The following is an 18,389-nucleotide window of genomic DNA, read 5'->3' as shown; positions in this document are numbered from 1 at the left end:
CGTTTACATATAATGAAAGCGTGTTATTATATTCGAGAAAAAACCTACGACTGCATTCAAACGGGCAACATAATTCACGTCAGTCTCCGGGATCCCTAGCGTGTCACGTGATTTGTAGTTGCGAGTTTCGGCTGTGGCGGCGATACCTGTATTTCTGTTCTTCCTCTTTACTACCTTATAACAGCTCTGTTTTCAGTAAGAGTGGATTTTTTGTAATCGGGAATTGGCATTCTATCGATGCAAGCCCGCTTCAGTTTTCTCTTTAGTGTCCCTTTAAGTTGTTGCTAAGGTTAGCCCGTGTTTTAATATCTTTACATGCTTTAGCCGTTTGTCTTGTCAGAGATGAGTGCGAAGTTTGAAATTCATTGAACTTGCATAAAATGGAATCAGATTGGACATCTTGTATTTTAGAAAGGAAAAGCGGCAATTATCAAAGGCGTTTGAGCCTAGAAGCGTGCTCCAAAACATTATTAAAATGCTCCAAAACACTCGTTTCATTGCTCCAAAGCTGCTCCAAAATGCTCGAGCCTGCTTCCACCCCTGACTGTAGCCATTGTATCAATAGGGAAGTCTGTTCAGTGATCTGAAGGAGAACGGCATAGTTGTTTGATGGCATGATTTTAGGGCATTAGGGAGGCCATGATTATGTGAGATTTCTTAATGTCACAGTGCTTGTACTTTTTGGGGATGATAAACTGCAATGTCGTTTTTAGGATCACAAATGGAGAGCTGGAAGAAACGTGCAGAGCCCTTGAAGAAGCGTCTGACTCGGCTTTGGACAGGGCTAAACGAGCTGAGGTAAGTTCTGCGAGTAAAAGTTAATTATAAAGTCCGTATATTTTAGAACTCAGTGATGCAGGTGCATCTTATTTGCATATTATATAAACCAACGTTGGTTGGTTAGTTCGGGCATGCGTAGAGCAACTTCAAGCACAGTTGTTGACCAATATTTCGTACTCGGCGGGGTCCGAAAGCTGACCAAAAGATTGAACAATTTTAAAAATCTGTGACCTTCAAAAAACAAACAAAGAAAATGGGGCAGTTTTCTGCATAAAAAGAGGAGATTCTCATTCTGATACTCGGCAGCATGATCTTGAAGCACAGCAGTTGATGTTTCTGAACTGAGGTAGAATGTCAGTTTGAGTGAGTTGGCTATGCATATTGAACTGAATAAACCGAGACTGTCACGCACAGTACTATAAATCAGCGGGGCTTGACCTGGCCTTGAACAAACAGTTCTCTTCCATTTTCATACTGTCCTCCTCCTCAGTTTTCCACATGTTCGCTCTGCACAATACGTCGCCTCCACTGCATTCAAGAAGGACAGTTTTATGAGCTGCACTCTGCAGCCAGCATGAAAAATCCCTAACTTCGTTTCGAGTGTTGTCTGAAAAACCAGAGCCATGCTTTTTATACCTTTTGCGTTTTGCAGAATGGTACATTTCTGGGCTAGCTAGTGCCACTGTGCTTTCGGGGGCTTGCTTATATGTCACACTTTATATCCGTAGCATTTCACATCATTGATGCCACAGTGTGCAACGCAGCCATAGGTAATTCTGCGAACCCACTGCAATGTGTGCCCTGCTATGCTGTATGCAAGAAGTGAACGCAGTTAATTAGACCAACTAAAGGCCGAAGGATGGGCAAGGGTGAAGAAGTGAATGGACGCTAGCACTTTACACGTCCTGCTATTGGCATAGTATAAGCTGGGGTGGATGCCGCTGCTGTCCCATTTACGGAGGAATCGTATTTACATTTTTTTTTTCTTGTTGGCGACATCAGTGGCAGCGAAGATAGTGCCTTAACTTGAAAGATTGTTCAGGTCGAGGGACAAAAATTCTAGAGAGCACTTGGGACCACTAAACTGCGGGGAGGTGAAAACCACCATTTTTCCTGTAAACCAATTTTAAATGCCGCTGGTGTCTGCTGTACTGCGTCTGCTTCTGCATGCTGTGTGGTGCGGCATTCGAGGAAGCGCCAAATTAAAGGAGCCGCATGGAAACCTGGTTTGCGTGCCTGGCGGGGTCAGGTTCGTATATGTGGGAATTGTCTGATGGCTTCATGACCGAATGGGACATCATCATGACATCAGTTCCGCTTACAGTAAAAGTTCGTTAATTAGACTCCCGTTAATTTGGAAAATCGGATAATTCGACCGTCGCGCCTGGTCCCCAGAATATTGTATAGGAGTCTATGGGACGAAACTCTCGTTAATTCGGACGGATTTGACCGCACAACGGATAATTCGGACAACTTCGAGCAGCTACCGAGGCTCGAAAACGAAAATAAGACGAACGCGGCGCAATAGCGATACCCAAAAGCAGCATCGCCATGGACATCAATTAATCAACTTGGCTCGACTAGTGGCTGGATGGGCGCTTTTTCTTGTTTTTTCACGAGTCGACGTTACTGGCGGTGCCATTTTGTCGTTTTGCTGCTGTCTGTGCGCTACGCTGTTGTATTGAAGACTGCTCGCTTTGGTGTGGCTCATTCTTCTCTGTTGTGCGCTGGTATCACTGCACTCGCCCCCGATGGCAACACCGGCGAAACGGCCGAAGAGCTGCGAGGCCAAGGACTTGGCTACCAAAGTGGAAATTTTGCGGGCCCTTAAGAACGGGCTCTCCCGACAAGAGGCAATGAAAAAATATGACGTTAAAAAGGGTACTTTAAGCACATATGTTAAAAATGAACAGATTCTTCAGGCGTTCGAAAGCGAGAAGTTCCAAGCGTCAAAAAAGCGTCTGCGAACAGCAGCTCATCCGGAGTTGGAAGAAGCCTTGCTTCGGTGGGTGGTCAACTCGCGTGATGCGAACCTCCCATTGAGTGGACCCCTCATCATGGCGCAGACCGAGAGGTTTGCACTGATGATGCACATCGATGGATTCAAAGCGTCAGAAGGTTGGTATGCGCGCTTTAGAGACAGACATGGTCTCGTTTTCAAGACTGTGTGCGGCGAAAGAGGTGCCGTCAACGAAGATTTTGCCAACAACTGGAAGAACGCTCAGCTGCTGGAACATATCGCAGCATATGATCCAAATGACATTTTTAATGCTGATGGAACAGCACTTTTCTTTAAGGCATTGCCTGACAAGACTGTGACAATGAAAGGAGATCCCTGCATCGGAGGGAAAAAGGAGTAAAGAACGAGTGACCGTTCTTTTAGCCGCAAACATGAGAGCGACAGAGCGCTTGCCGCTTGTCGTCATTGGAAAGGCACAAAAGCCACGGTGCTTTAAGAACGTGCCTGCTCTTCGAGTGGAGTACCGGGCTAATAAAAAGGCCTGGATGACATCGGAAATTTTTCGCGGCTGGATACAAAAGCTAGACCGACAGTTTTCCGCGAAGAACCGCAAGGTGTTAATTGTCCTTGACAACTGTAGTGCACATAACAGTGCCACCGGGCTGAACAACATTGAAGTTGTTTTTTTGCCGCCCAACACTACATCGGCCCTCCAACCGATGGACCAAGGTATAATTCAGTATGTGAAGACTAAATACCGCAGGCGCGTGCTGGAACGCATGCTACTGTGCAATGAAGTCGGTAAGCAGTACGACGTGGATCTTCTGAGTGCGGTCAACATTCTTGCCTACGTTTGGAAGAACACGCCTGCGCACATCATCGCTAACTGTTTTCGACACAGTGGCTTCGTTTTGCCTGAGCCCTACAATGACACAGTGGCAGAAGTGTCGCCAGACTTCAATGCAGATGACTGCCCAGATTTCGGAGGTATGCTGCTGGATGCGGTGACACTCGCTGATTACATCAGCATTGATGACTGCGTTGCTACAGCCGGCTCTCTAACTGAGGAAGAAATTGTCCGGTATGTACTGCACGGCGAAGATTCGGAGGAGGAAGAGGGGCTACGAGAGGAGCAGCCTCGGCTCCCTCGCACTGTGAAGGAAGCAGCAGAGGCCCTCGTTGTGTTAGAGGAATTTTGTTGGGGCACTGGAGATGGCATGCGCGCTGCTGAGCACCTGGAAGGACTGAGGAAAATAGTATCTGCGCGGGTTTCTGCGGGAAAGCAGACAAGCATCCGTGATTACTTCAAGTAATAAAGGTATGTTGAGATAAATCTTGCATGTTTTTGTTTTTTGTACTCTCGATAATTCGGACATTCGGTTAATTCAGGCATATCTTACGGTCCCTAGAAGTCCGAATTACCGAGCTTTTACTGTATTAGACATGGCTGGATGTGATGTCATGATGACATCATAGTCATCTGTATTTATCACTACCACTAAATAATGGTGGCGGTCTCCATGGCGACCACACTGGCATGACGCTAGACAAGGGGAACTAAGATACGTTTCTCACGTGCCCCGCGTGGCTGTGGCACTAAAGGCTTTCGCCTTAATAATGAGGAACCAATAGCCACGCTTATCTAAAGCAGCTCCTCTGTTTGACTGTTTAAAATCGAAGTTGGTGCTTTTTACAGCAGGCAAGAGCTTTGTGGTTGGGAGAGCAGTGTCCGCTGGCATTAATGCTGTACTTAGGCCGGAAAATTTAATTTTCAGTCATTACATTGGTTGTGAATATGTATACATTCCTGTTGGGTGCGTAGTCATTCCTCAGTAAAGTCCTATATATATCAAGTACATGCTGGTGCTCTACGGCCAATCCCGAGTGCTTTGGATTCCTTTGTGACAGCAGCCCAAATTACTTTGGATGTTGAGGCTTATAAACTAAACCAAGCAAATTTTGCAAGTCTAATTGGAGTTCGAAGATTTGGTCAGCTACTGTATTTGTTTACAGCATGAGCACTTGTTCTAATTAAAAAGGGTGTATGAGCTCTGTGATTGAAAGCTTTCCAATGAACACTAAAATTAAAGTAATAAAGTTGTTCCAATGTGCTGCTGGGCTAGAAGTGGCAAAACAGGCTGAAAGGTAATTTGTGCATTGCAGTGGTCTGTACTGCTGTGTTCCACACTTGGTGTGCAAAACTGCTGAAGCTAACATGCCTATTTTGGCTGACATGCCGAGAAAATAGTTCACCACCAGAGTCAGGTGGTCCATTAAATGAATGCTTGAATGTTTTGACCATATTTTCTACCAAACCCTCCCCGATGCCTCAAGAAGTGCGAGCGGAACGCAGCAAAGTGATGCGCTTCTGCGGGCCCCTTTTGCACAATGTTGCTCGTTAAGTGCAAAATGGAGATGGCTACTTCTTTGACTGATGTGGAATGTTGGCGATAGGAAGTCTCCTAGTTGTGGGGATGAGTAACAAAGTGACCTGTTTGCAATAGTACAGTAGAATACTATTTGAACAAACGTCACTTAAAGTATTCAGTTGTACGAACTTTATTAAATCCCCCACCGAAGCTCCATTGAACACTATGCAAACTCTCTTCATTTTAATGAACTTCAGTTGTTGCTCATTTCAGTTCTACAAACATTTTTCGCAGCGCCATCCTGCGTCTTCAACGTGGTACTGAGCACCTAAAAAATGACGACCCGCACTCTTTGTTGTATATTTTTATGTTGAGAACCTTTCTTCATTATCGCGTGAAGAAAAGTGGCTGTTATTTAGCTTTAAAGCATACCAGCCAACTCTTCCGAATTTTCCGTAAAATGTACGAATTTTGACCAGCCTTACGATTTTACGAATCTTGCAGGAAATTTTACGGAAAATGTTTTATTTTCGGGGGAAAAAAAAGTGCGGACATCTATTAACATTGTGGCCTCCGATATAACACCACCCGCGCGGAAGGGTATCTCGGAGGCCATGTTAACACTATTATGGTACCTTTGGCGGCCACGAAAGGGCAACACATATTTGTGGTATCATCATCAGCAGCTGCAAACGTTGTAGCGACTTCTATCGTCTACTCGGGGGAACACGAATCCATATCCAAACCTCGATACCGCCTCCGCCAGGCTAGTGGCTGTTCCTTTGTTCACGTGTTTGGACAACTTTGATGTTGGCCTCTGTTTTTGCGTGACCTGCGGCCGCGTCCGACTCAGTGTGACTCTGGAGTTTTAGTAGTAGCGGTTTCGCAGTGCAATGGCGGGCTCAAAGCCGCGACAGTACTTCCAAGTATTCTTGAAGTCGTACGCGGCAGAATTTCCGTGCTTCGTGCCTTCTAAGAAAGGAGAGAAGTTCGGATTTTGCACCACGTGTGCCGGTGATATTAACATTTCACATGGTGGCAAGTCCGACATAAAGATCCACATCGCTTCGAAAAAGCACCAAGAATACGTGCGAGCCGCGGACAGCCAGCCGAGCCTGACAAGTTTTGTTCGCAGTGACAGCGACCTCTGTGTGATTCGTGCAGCAAGCCTACACAGAGAAGTTTTTGAAGCAGGCGAAGTCAGCAACTGCAAAAGCGTTGCAAAAATAAATCATGACACAATGGAGTTTTCGCTCATTACTCTACGGGACACGGATTTTGCTTGTGGGTGAGTGAGCAAGGGTGTCGCTAAATATATATTTTTGGAAAGTAACCCCCCCCCCCCCCCCCGGTCGCGGAGGTTTTACGAATTTTGAAATCGTCAGGTTGGCAGGTATGTTTAAAGTGAATTGGCTGTCTAAACTAGCTTGTAACCAGCCGAATTCATAGCTGTCTTTGCACGCTTAATTAGCTGTACAGTCGTAGCCAGTCAAAGCCAGATCTTCAGCCCTACTAGACCTTTTAGCTCCAAGAATTGTGAACGTGTGCATTTTGGTTAACCATGATCTGTTTGGAGAAAAAGAAAGGCTTTTCTCCTCAGCAGGCCGTTGTGGTGGGCAAGGTTCTCGGGAGCTTGCACACAGTGACTGAGTTCAAGACCACTTTAGTCCTTGCAAAAGTGCTGCAAAAGCTTACGCATTCTTCACTTGCGAATCAGCGCAGTGACAAATAAATGGGCTCAGATAAGATTTGAACAACCTACGTATCTTGGAGCTAATGGAAACAATCTTCCACACATTTATTTCAGTTCAACGAAGTTTCATTTTAACAAACTTTTTCATAAGGTTTCTTGAACTTCGTTCAAGTGAAGCTTCACTGTATCAGCTTTAAAATTTCTCAAGACTGCAGTGCACATGCTGTTTGTGCTTCATGGTACTGCAGTTTCATGGGGCCTCTCCTCTTTTTTTAATCTTTCAGATCCGCATTTTGGAAACTGCCCACAAGTGGGGTCTTGAACGGTTCGAACAATCCAAGCAGCAGGTCGAAAAGATATTTCGAGAAATTGCGGACGCTCTCGTGTAAGTTGCTTGACTCTGCTTTTGCTGTTGTGTATTTCTGAGTGATTAGAATGAAACTGTGGCGCATGTGCGAGTTGCTGCGGTGAAAGCCAATTTGGATTTTTATTATTATTATATTATTATTATTATTTGCCCCTGCCTGACTTCAATATCATCGACCTTCCCACTAAGCTCAGTTTTGAATTTGTCTTGGCTTGATTAGTGTGCGTCTTGTTCTGAGATTCTCTTTACTGTACTCTTACGAACCTAACGCTTGGAATCCACAAACCACAGTAAGAGGGTCTGATTTTGTTTACAGTACTGCAGATCCCGCAGCTGTTAATGATTTAGTACGAAAAAAGAGGTCGGCTGAGCTCTACCTAGAAGACTACGCTAGCACCTGTCATCAGTTTGAGGTATGCTATACCTGTCCTTTTATGTCGAGCGGTCTTTGTTTTCAACCTGACCTTTCTTTCCTCTTTTTCCTCGTGCAGAAAAAAGTGCAGGAGCACATCAAGAAAGTGGAAAGGGGCCAACCCTTGGCTGAGCTTGACGTCATTGACCTTCCCACTAAGTTCGAGCTTAATGAATTAGTAAGTTTCATTGGAACTCGTGACGTGCCTTGCCGGTGAATGCTTTGTTGCAACACAGACGGGCTTTTGCACACTTTTGCGCAGCTTTTATATATATATCAGAGCTTTTCTATCAGGTAAATTGTCGCTTAGCTGTACAAGGTAAAAAAAAAACTAAGCCAAGCAGCGCAGCACTCAGTAGGTTCTGTCCAGGCGAATTCCACATGGCACTGGACTTGCTACAATCAGTGCACCGGTGTTGCATTTTTGGCCTGGTCTTGGAATGCCTGCTAGATGCTGCTTCTAAAAATGCTGCAGGAGGTCCCAAGGCTGCAGTCCTGTGGAATTCCAGGGGACCGGGGGCTAGCGAGCAGGCCATACTTGGGAGCCTATGGACCAGCAGCGCGCCTGGCTTCAGCACCGGCCCCGGCACCTGGCTTAAGGTGGGCCTTCTTTGCACACAGGCATGGCCAGCAGTGTTATTGTTCAGTATGCAGATTCCTGCACCAATCAGAATTGTTATTGCAGTATGTCTTAAAATTCTCTTCCTTTTTCGGCTAAACATAGTTTGAGGTGTGCATACTTTGAGGCCATGTGCTGCCAAAGAATGTTTGAAGGGGCCGTGGCCAGCTGAGAAAATGTCCCATAAAAGCGTAACAGTAGCATTAAGTCATTTGTAGTGAATTGGCTTTACCATCCTTCTCTCCGCTAAGTCTTCCCTTTCTTTTTATCCATTTGAGAGGCTCGTTAGAAAAAGGTTAAATATATAGGTGTTCTAGTTGCATTCATGGTCCCTTAGCTAGTGAGATTTTTCCTTATCCTCCTCTCCAGGAGGAAGCAGAAAGCTATGCTATGCTCTCCTGCACTGAACACTTTTGCATTGGCATAACATGTCACAGTAGGGCTTTGCGCGTAGCCACAGCACAGTTGTCACAAGCAGAGTGTGCTTGCAACAGATTTATGGCGATTTCCACTGGTCGATCGGAGCTGGACGCTAGAGCCGACCTAAAGCGCTACAGAGCGAATCGGCCTTGGTTGACCAGTAGAACCTGTAGAGCGCACGGCGGAAGTAAAGCTGAGCCGGTTTCGAAAGTTGTAGCCGCATCTCAGCACCAAAATGTTTGCGGTTGATAAATAGGCAGGAGTGCGGCCCTCAACAACTTGCTTTCTCATTTTCTAACGCCGCAGATGTTTTTCGATAGACGCACTTCGACATATTCGCGCAAAAATACTGTGACGCCCAGCGTCCTCTGCCGATGTCGCTGAAACGGTCAAAAACAGCCAAAAGAATACAGCAGCATCCGGAAGTGACTAGTCAGTGACTAGGACTTCCGGCGAGATCCGACTTCGGTCGGTGAATCGAGCTGGAGCATCCCGAGCTGCCCCAAACGACCAGCGGAATATGCGCAACCTATCTTGGTCGACCAGTGGAAATCGAAATCGTCGTCCCGGGGCAAGAAAACGTGCTCCGTAGTGACCAGTGGAAATCGCCATTAGAGTGCTCTGTCCGCAGTGCAACATGCATGGATGGGTGCAACAAAACTACAATACAAAAATAAACATTGATGGAAAATGCAGTGTGGTGCATAGACTTACTGTGTAGCGGAGTGGTGGCTGCTAGTGATGTGCTCTTCTCATGCTCATTTGGCCACGTAGGGCTGAAAGGCATAATCTCTCACAGCTTCCTCTCCACTGCTAACGAGTTGCGAAAGGAAGTTTGCTTCCTTATACTTTGCAAAGAGTGTAGTTGCGTGGAACAGGTGACGGCGTTCCAAGCAAGTCGGTCAAACATCTATTGGTACCATGGAAATTTGCTTTCACTGCAGCGCAAATGTGCCATTGCGGTTACAAGGCGGGATGGTGATTTGAGCATGGAACAGGCTTTAGATTGAGTGTTATTTGTCAAGGCAGTTGTGATCTGCCGATCTGCACACCGCTCTTGTTTTCTTCTCTTCCCCCCCCCCCACCCCCGGCCTTCCCTCTTAAAATGTTTAAACTAGGTCAGGTGTTCGTGATTGTTGATATACTAGACGGGGTGGTGTCATGGTCAAATGTTTTTGGCTGATGTGTTGCTTCTGCTTCATACTGATTGGCCAGAGGCATTAGGCAGAAAGCAGATTACATTGGAAATGTCAGTTTCTTTTTTATTTTTTGTCTCAAGTGTGAACAAATAATAATAACCACAGGGAGGGAAAGGTGCAATATCTGTCGCACTTGTTTTTGTGGACACCTGAGCCCTGCCCTAAGGGAAGGGAGGAAGGTGGGAGTAGTTATTTTCAGGAGGTGCGAAAGGCGTGGGAATGGATGGACTTCCCTATACGGCAGGTATTTCTTGCTGTTTTCTTCTTCTGCCTTCGCTCGTACAGAGTGGTGTTGGTGACCACTGCTGTGTCCGTGACTCAGCGACACATTGCGGTGCGGAGATGAGAACTTCCCTTCTCAGACTGTACACATTTATTTACACTTTTTACAACTTATTTACAATAACGTCATCAGATGCGTCATCAAAACATAGAGGGCTGACTGCAAATGGGTGAATGATTGGAGGTCAGAGGCTAGCAGAATCCGACCTTGACCTTCTGCTACACTTTAGGCCGGAGTTCCTTGAGACCTCCGTCAGCCTAGCCTCCCTCTTCGAACAACCAGTCTGCTCTCGACTCTCGTCCTGACCCAGCTCTCCTTCGATCCCAACTGTTCAACCTCACTTCCTTAGCGTTACCAAAATTCGAGCCTAGTCCGTTGACCAATCAACGACTAGTCACTCTGTGGCCAATAACATGCAGTGTTTCAAAATGAGCTGGCCAATCACTGTGCCACATATACCCCTCTCCTAGGCATGTCAAGTAAAACAAACACAAAGCACGCACTCAGCAACGAGTGGTTGCATCTGCAATTTACTCCCTCTCCAAAATCCTCCCACGCAAGGGGTGCCCAGCAGTCACAAGGACAGACAGCGTCGACGTTTACACTTCCGAAAACACGCGCAAACCTCAGGCCCAAACATTCCGATCGCTGCCCTTGGTCGGTCGCGCACGGGCGGCAGATTCAAAGGAACGTCCAGGCGTCTTCCCGAGAAGACATGTCCACAGCGGCTCCCTCTGCAGCGCGTTCTCCCCAGCCCGTGTTTCGCTGCGTTTCGGGATTTATGGCCTCCGCACCCTTTTCCCTCAAACCGAGAGACAGAGCAGTTAGCGCCTAACCCACAACCACTGCGCTTACACTGTGCTTTCTAACTGCTCTGTTTTGCCTCCTTCGCGGCACGGTCGAAGCGCGACTTTTCCGAGAATCGGGACGGACAGAACCGGCACCTTCGCCCATTCTCCTGTGTTCTGGCACCACTTCCGAAAAGTGGCCGCCTGCACGACCGTCATAAATAAGCCAGCGTCAAGCTGCCCCTTGACATTGGCCGCCAATTCGGAATCTCCCCTGCGACAGTGGACCCGTGGAGAAGCCCGCGGAAAGAGAGAAAGAGGAGCCGTGGTGAAAGCTATGGAGTAATTTCGAGTAATGTTGAGCTGACTGTCGAGTCTGCCTGAAAGTTGGAATTGGTCTGGCATGGTTGTCTTCAACGTGGCAGTACTGTTATGCGGGAAGTTAGTATTGGTTGCACTGGTTGTTGAATGTGGTGAAGTCAGCCTACCAATTAAAGACATGCAGCAGCTTTCACATAGCCAGTTTCACTGCTAGAGGCAACATAGAAACCAACTCTAACCTATTTTTAATTGAGTTACTGTTTCACTTATGTTGTACCAGTCACAGAATTGGGCCTCTTATAATAAGTGGCAGCCTTTCAGAAAGTGCTGACCACCGCATCTTGATGCAAGAACTCCAGTGGCGCTTGGCCATATGGCGCAAGTTTCGACACTCTGGTCTGTCCTTGTCATATATTTGGCGCGCACGCTCGCGCCTGTGGAGCAGCACATGAAGGTGTGCCACCTTTCTCGAAGGTTGACGCTAAGGGTGCACATGTGTAGGCGTCGTGGGTCGGGTGCGCTACCAGTTGCTGCCGGGTGACGCGTTGCTGCAGTATGTGTGCCACTAGAGTGGGTATGCCTTATTCACGCAACTGGATTATGATGAAGCTCATCTGTGTAAAAGGTTTAGGTACTGAATTGTTTTGCGAGCCCACTTCGATGTTCACTGTATCCAAGATCGACTGTAGTAAAATCTCGTTACAAGAGACATGGTTACAACAAAGAGACACTCGGTTATAAGAGACACTTACTTTGAAATGCTTTGGTTGGTTTTTCCTATGTTTCCCATGTTAACAACATTGCATTTAAGAGACATGGTTACAACAGACCCTCTGTTACAGGGCAACTTTTCACGTACATTTGAATCCTGCTACAACGAAATCGGCGGGGCGTACGAAAAATTTCGTTGTCGAAAATTTACAGAGTTTGAGCAAAAAAAAATTTTATTTTCAGAAGTCTGTAAGCTTAGTCTGCTTGTGTTACACCAGCAGCAGCGGCGTCACGCGACTCTCATTCTGTGTTAAGAGAGCCATCGCAACGTCGTCATCGCGAGAGCCCAAGAACTTCCTAATAGCATCTAAGGCATCCGTCACCTGTGACGAGGTTGCCAAAACGGGTGAATCCTGGGTTAGCTCTTCGTAGACTAGCACACATGCGTCAGCGTTGAGAAAATTGGCCATCTCGATATCGCCATAGACGTTTCCTGCATCCTGGGCGGATTTCTAGGCCGTACTGATTCCCGGAGTAGACAATGATGAAGCATCATCTTTTGCAGTTGTAGTTGTGCTGGTCGCCTCCTGGTCAACAAACCCGGCGTGCTGGAAGCAGTTGTAGATCAAGGTGGATCGGATCACGTTCCATGCAACAGCCATCATCTGAAGAGCGTGAATAGGTCCACCTTTGTCTCCCTGCCAGTTTCGAGGTTCAAGAGAATCTGCTGAATCAGCCTTCCCCGATAAGCACACTACATGCTTCGGATGATGCCTTGATTTAGCGACTGAATGATCGAAGTGCAGTTTGGTGAAATCGCACTTCGACACTTGACAGTTTGACGTCGTCAATGCAGTGGGCAGAACAATTGTCCAAGAGCTAACAAACCTTTCGGTTCTGCCTGCTCATGTCGTGCTCAAATGCACCAGGCCAGTCCGCAAATATGGCACGGGTCATCCACGACTGCCCGTTAGCGACATACTTGATGGGAAGACTTCTGTTTCCCTTGAAGCAGCGCGGTTTGGCACTTTTGCCAATAACTAACAGGGGACGCTTGTCCGATCCATCCATGTTTGTGCACAGCAGCACAGTCACCCTTTTCTTGCTGTGTTTGCCACCCTGGCAACGCTGCCCTTTAAAATACAGCGTCCTCGCTGGCAGCATCTCGTAAAAGAGGCCCGTCTCATTAGCGTTGTAAAATTGGACGTAGCCGCTCATAATATCAGCCACGTTGTCTATCACCTATTCCGATGCGCCGCCAGTGTCCGCAGAACTTGCTTCACCGCACAAAACATTTCCCACGATGTTGTGCCTCGCTTTAAAGCGAATGAGCCAACCTGTGCTGGCCTTATAGTCATCCAGGCCTAGCAAGCAGGCATAATTGAAGGCCTTCTCCTGAACAGTGCTTCCGCTAGGCTCCTCGTATGTTGACTGCATCACCTTCTTGTGTTGATTTGAAGTGCCTGGCGCAAGTGCCTTTGCCGATGCTTCAGTATCATTGACAACGGACTCGGCACGAGGCCAAACTTTGCGGCAATATATTCGCCTTCTTCTTCCCGCTTTCTACTTCGGCGATAATATGCGCTTTTTTTTCAAGTGAAAGAAACCTCCGCTTCTTCGGTGGCGGTGACATTCTAGGAAGTTAGCAGCGACTAGCAGAGACGAGACGAGACTACGCTGAACGACACACTCACGAACGACAAGGACACGCAAAAATGGTGATGCGGAGTGGGCTTCTTCCTGCAGCGCTTTTCAGCCCACCTCGCGATTTTCTTTTTTTTCTCCAACAGGGCATGAAGCTCCGCCCACCAGTCCTTAGCCTGCCTGAAACGCGCTGTTTCTAGCAGATGACATTATATTTACGCGCTAGTGCATTTTACACACGCTTTCGAGCAGCCCCTCTTCGCTTGGAGGCCGCGAATGTTTGCCAGCCAACACCGCTTGCATGTGATCATGACGTGCTCTCCTGCTTGGCAGGAAACCACGAGCACGGTGACTGCGAGTACCATGACCACGAGCTGCATCAATCGAAGAAGCCCAGTAAAGGCAAGGGACGGACTCGTTTTTTTTTTTCACGGAGAACGAAGCTAGCCAATGAGCAGGGCATGACGTCACTTTAAAAATCACGTGGGCATCTGAAGGGAAAAAAAATAAATAAAACGAGCGGTGCGCGCAAGGAGGACGTGCAAATGGGTGCGCCCTCCCTCCCCCAGCAATCTGCGATGCAAGAAAATAAGCTGCGGGAACGAGAAAGTCTCTCTCCAGCACCCACCTTCTGAAGAAAGGCAAGACGGAGGAGCCACTCGCCCGCGAAAACATGTGCTCGCAAAGTGCTTCGTTTTTGAGGAAATATTAATACATCAAGTTCTGTGGAGGTTTCGCAGGGAATGTAAAATAATTTGTTCTGGCAAAAATTTCGTTCAAGCGGCGTTAGTTGTACCGGGACTCAACTATAGTAACTTTATCTAGGTACGCTCATACAATGCAGTTGACTTATACAAACTTGCATGTGCGGCAGTTTAGATTCTCTTATCTGAATTCTGTTCTACATCAGTGTCCTTTTTTTTGGTTGCAATACGTCAAGAACAGAGAAGGAGTGCCTCCTCTTTACTGGGAAGTCAAAATGTTACTGTTGTTTCAGTCGCACAAGAATGTGGTGACAGTGGCTGAAACAACGGGGACATTTCGACTTCCCAGTCAAGAGAAGGCACTCCTTCTTGTTTCCTGACATATTGCAACAAAACAGGGACACTGATACGGAACAGAATTTAGATGAGGGCATCTAAACTGCCGCACATACGAGTTGGTAAGAATTATTGGTACAAGAGACAACTTTTTCGGGTCTCTTAATAAAGTGTTTTTTGTAACGGGGTTTTACTGTATTACTGCTCCCTGAGCTGCTCCGAAGTGCTTAAATCTGCTTCCACCCTAGCACATGCATTGCTAGTTAAAACAGTAGAGCCATGACTATCTGTAGAATGTGCATCCGGATAAGAAGCTTAGTTTCTCAATGTTTACGTTTTGCAAGCCTAGATAGATCAGGTGCAGGATTGAATTCGCACAGTATTAAATGTCCTTGCATTCTCACAGGTGTTCCGTTACTAGAACATAAGGTTGTGCTGAAGTTAACATGAGGAATTAGAAGTGCAAGTGCTTCACAGATGCACACATTCAACGTGGCGTCAGCCATTGCCGTGCAGATCACTGAGCTATTTGACAGGCAGCATCTTTTCGGTAGCATTCTTTCTTTCGGAACCCTAATAGTGCTTATCACTAAAATTCACAATGCTGGGACACATCTGCAGACGTCAAAAATTTGCCTGGAGACTGGGGGCATTTTTCCAACATTGGCATGGGGATTGTGCGACGGAAAAAATGACGCTAATGTTTTAAACGACACTATGGCATGACCAGTGAATTACTTGTTGTTGATGTTGGACTATAGTTTAGCATTTAGTGTACTGTGATTCACTACTGTGACTCTCTACCGCATGCGGGCGATGCGGATGCACCGATAGGTTCTGAGGCGGCGGGTCTACGTGTCGACTTCCAGCATGGGGTGCCATCTGTTGGCATCAAGGAATCTGGGCAAGCACAGTGGAACACATGGTGGTGGATCACGGTAATGAATTGCGGTACACTAAAGCTCTCTATTGATGTGAGACTCAGTAGTTCAGCTTAGTAGTGCGATTACTTCTCGAGCAAAAAGAAAAAAACACTGTCTTGTTTGCAGAAAGCCAAAGCTGCCACCTTACCAGCAACCGCTGTTGGGCCATGCCCCGGGCGTTCTCCTGCCAACCCCACCGACCTCTGCCTTGCCTGGCAAGATGGAAGTTCTAGCTACCGCAAAGCCCTCACCGAGCATCGTGTTGGTAGCACTCTTACTTGAAAAGGTTGCCTGGGGACACTTTGGCGTTTTCTTTTTTTTTTTTTTTTTTTTTTTTTTTTCAACAGCGGTACAGGCACCTCGTTAAATAAAAAACAAATAAAGGTGTTGGCAGTCATGTTGCAAAAGACTTTAAGCATGACCAATGAGTTACTTGTTATCGTTGCCAGACTGAATTGTCGAGCTTTTACTTCACCAGCAAAAAAATAAAGTATGTCTTACTTGCAGAAAGCCAAAGGCACCGCCTTACCAGCCACCCCTGTTGAGCCATGCCCCAGGAGTGCTCCTGCCAAACCCCTCTTCCTTGGCTAGCAGGATGGAAGTTCAGGCTCCTCTGAAGCCTGCAACCAGCTACCTTGTAGGGGGTCCACCTCCACCTCCTGGCATGATTTGCATTCCTGGTGCGCTTTTTATTTTTTTATGTTGCGCGGGTTTTGTACTTAGGCAGGGTTTCCTTGTCTTAATTGATTACCTTACTTCAGGGAGCTAACTGGCAGTCTCCTCTAGTGAAAGAGCATTTGCCTATCGTTTCATGGTGTACGCGTCGAAGTGATTCTGCAGATTAGACGGCATGGAAGAAACCAGCTTCTTGAGAGATTTTGTTTGGAGCAAGCTGTGGAGGGAATTCTTGTGTATGTTGTCGCCGAGCTTTCCTGGGTGCAGGGCAAATGGGGCTCGCATAAGCACATCTGGTTCGGCAAGCGTTATGTAAGGGCATCGCACTGCTGTTGTGGTAATGCCGTAACTATTCTTAAAGCTGGCCAACTCATCCACTTTGATGTGGGCAGACCGTGAAGGATGAGCGTCGCTTGTCATTTATGTGCAAGTTAAAAAAGTGTTCAGCTCATTCCAGCATTGTGTTTCAGGTCATTTTTTAGAAAAAAGAGACAAATTGCACACACTTTTCTTTTTCTTTCAAATTTTAGTTTACCTTTTTTGCAACCACCGAAATCCATCATTTGTGCCGAAGTTGTTTCGTAGCTTTGATTTTAGCATGGCTGCGAGATCTGTTCACGGCCATCTGTGCGAAGTAGTACAAGACTTCTAAAGTCTTGCTCTAATTAAGCATCCTTGTGATAGTGGAAGTATGTGTACTTTTGATGGACTGCGATGGTAGCCCTCCTTAACTGTTTGAGCATTCATTTGGTATCTGTCTATTTACTATGCACCTCGGACGCTCCCATTAGAGGTATTACATGAGAAGGCAAAAGGTGCAGGGTTCGACGCCCAATCTCATGCTGACCTGATCTCATGCTGACCAAATGCGCTGGGCATGGTTCTTTGTGGCCTTTGATTCGTATGTATGCCCACAGATTAGGTTTTCTGCTGATGGAAAGTGCACCAGCCTGTATGTGTGGCAGTCCAGGTGCATACCCTCTTGCCTGACAGTTCAGCAAGTGTGCAGGGATGATATCGCGGTTCTTTCTCATTTAATGATGCAGCTGCAGCTGGGACGACTGCTCAGGAACACGAAGCAGGCTCATCGATTCCACCACCTGTATCGCCAAGCCGGTCTGACAAGGTATGCGCTTGCTTCCCATTTTTATTTGTTGGTACTAGAGGGGGCATGCGGATTGCACTTCGCACACAACTTGGGTGAGAAGATCTGAATGTGGAAACGGCACAAGAGAGAAAACAGCGCCGGCACATTCGATGCTATTACGCAAAGGGTCTTTTAGTGGTAATGACATCCACGTTGTTTTCTCCTCCCGTTTTCACTGTCCCATTTCCTGTGCTGGGTCTGTTATGCCAAAAGCTCACATTGCAAGCATGGGTGAGGGACCATGCATGACATGGAAGTTGGCTGTTTACTGCACCCAGTTACTCCACCACTCTCATGACACACATCTTGCACCCTTGCCCAGAGCTCCTAGGCACTCCATCAGGCAGAACCATTTAGTCTTTGCCAAAATATGCATTACTGGAGTGGTAACTGTCAGATGCAATTCTTTTTTTTTTTTTTTATAACACTTTTCTATCAAAAAACAAAACAAGAAAGTGAAAGAAAATTTAAAAAAAACATACAAAATGTCTATTCAATAGTGTTACCTATTGAATAGCAATTGCTGTGAAAAAAATAATTTTTCTAAGTGTGTGCGATTATTCTAAGCTTCTTATACGAATCAAATGTTTGTAATTCAGTTTAAAAAACTGATATTCAGAGTTTTCTAAAATGCACCCAGAATTTTTTTCTATTTGAACACTGCTGCACATTCTCAAGTCCTCGGATACAGTAAAATTTTGTTTATTTGACTCCCGTTAATTTTGCAAGCTCGAACTGGGAGTGCAGCCTTGGCTGACACACATGTAAGCCTGTGGCATCGGGCACCCTCCAATTTGAACATGGGCGGGCTGGCACCGGTCAGTAGGTATTAGTTAAGCAGCCAGTGGTCACCGATGGGGACCTCTCTGAACCTGAATTGCATGGAAAAGTGGAGCCTGCGTGGTACGGCTGCGCAACAATAATGTGAAGTTCATTTCCGGAAAATAGCTCAGTCACATATTTTCGGTTTTGGCCAGTCGCACTGTTTCGTACGTTGCTTGGCATGTCACTGTTTTTTGTCGTTATTTTGGGATAGCG

The 18,389-nt window shown here is 46.6% G+C and overlaps 1 protein-coding gene across 7 annotated transcripts in view; it reads left to right on the top strand.

Annotated features, from left to right (window-relative positions):
- Positions 1-18,389, top strand: part of LOC146186570 (uncharacterized) — a 181,568-nt gene that overhangs the window by 129,989 nt on the left and 33,190 nt on the right. For 6 of the 7 annotated variants that reach the window (XM_084607279.1, XM_084607277.1, XM_084607281.1 and 3 more), the window contains 8 exons: positions 714-798; positions 7,087-7,187; positions 7,486-7,582; positions 7,661-7,759; positions 8,057-8,181; positions 15,656-15,790; positions 16,037-16,209; positions 17,251-17,330. In XM_084607279.1, the coding sequence (XP_084463405.1) occupies positions 714-798; positions 7,087-7,187; positions 7,486-7,582; positions 7,661-7,759; positions 8,057-8,181; positions 15,656-15,790; positions 16,037-16,209; positions 17,251-17,330 (895 nt within the window). The remainder of the gene's footprint in view (positions 1-713; positions 799-7,086; positions 7,188-7,485; positions 7,583-7,660; positions 7,760-8,056; positions 8,182-15,655; positions 15,791-16,036; positions 16,210-17,250; positions 17,331-18,389) is intronic. The other variant, XM_084607282.1, reaches the window with a different exon arrangement.

The sequence above is a fragment of the Amblyomma maculatum genome, chromosome 6 (genome assembly GCF_055883805.1).
Source record: "Amblyomma maculatum isolate TAMU_Amacu chromosome 6, ASM5588380v1, whole genome shotgun sequence".
Taxonomy (NCBI): domain Eukaryota; kingdom Metazoa; phylum Arthropoda; class Arachnida; order Ixodida; family Ixodidae; genus Amblyomma; species Amblyomma maculatum.
The sequence above is the reverse complement of the archived record's forward strand: the minus strand, read 5'-3'. Positions and strand labels throughout refer to the sequence as shown.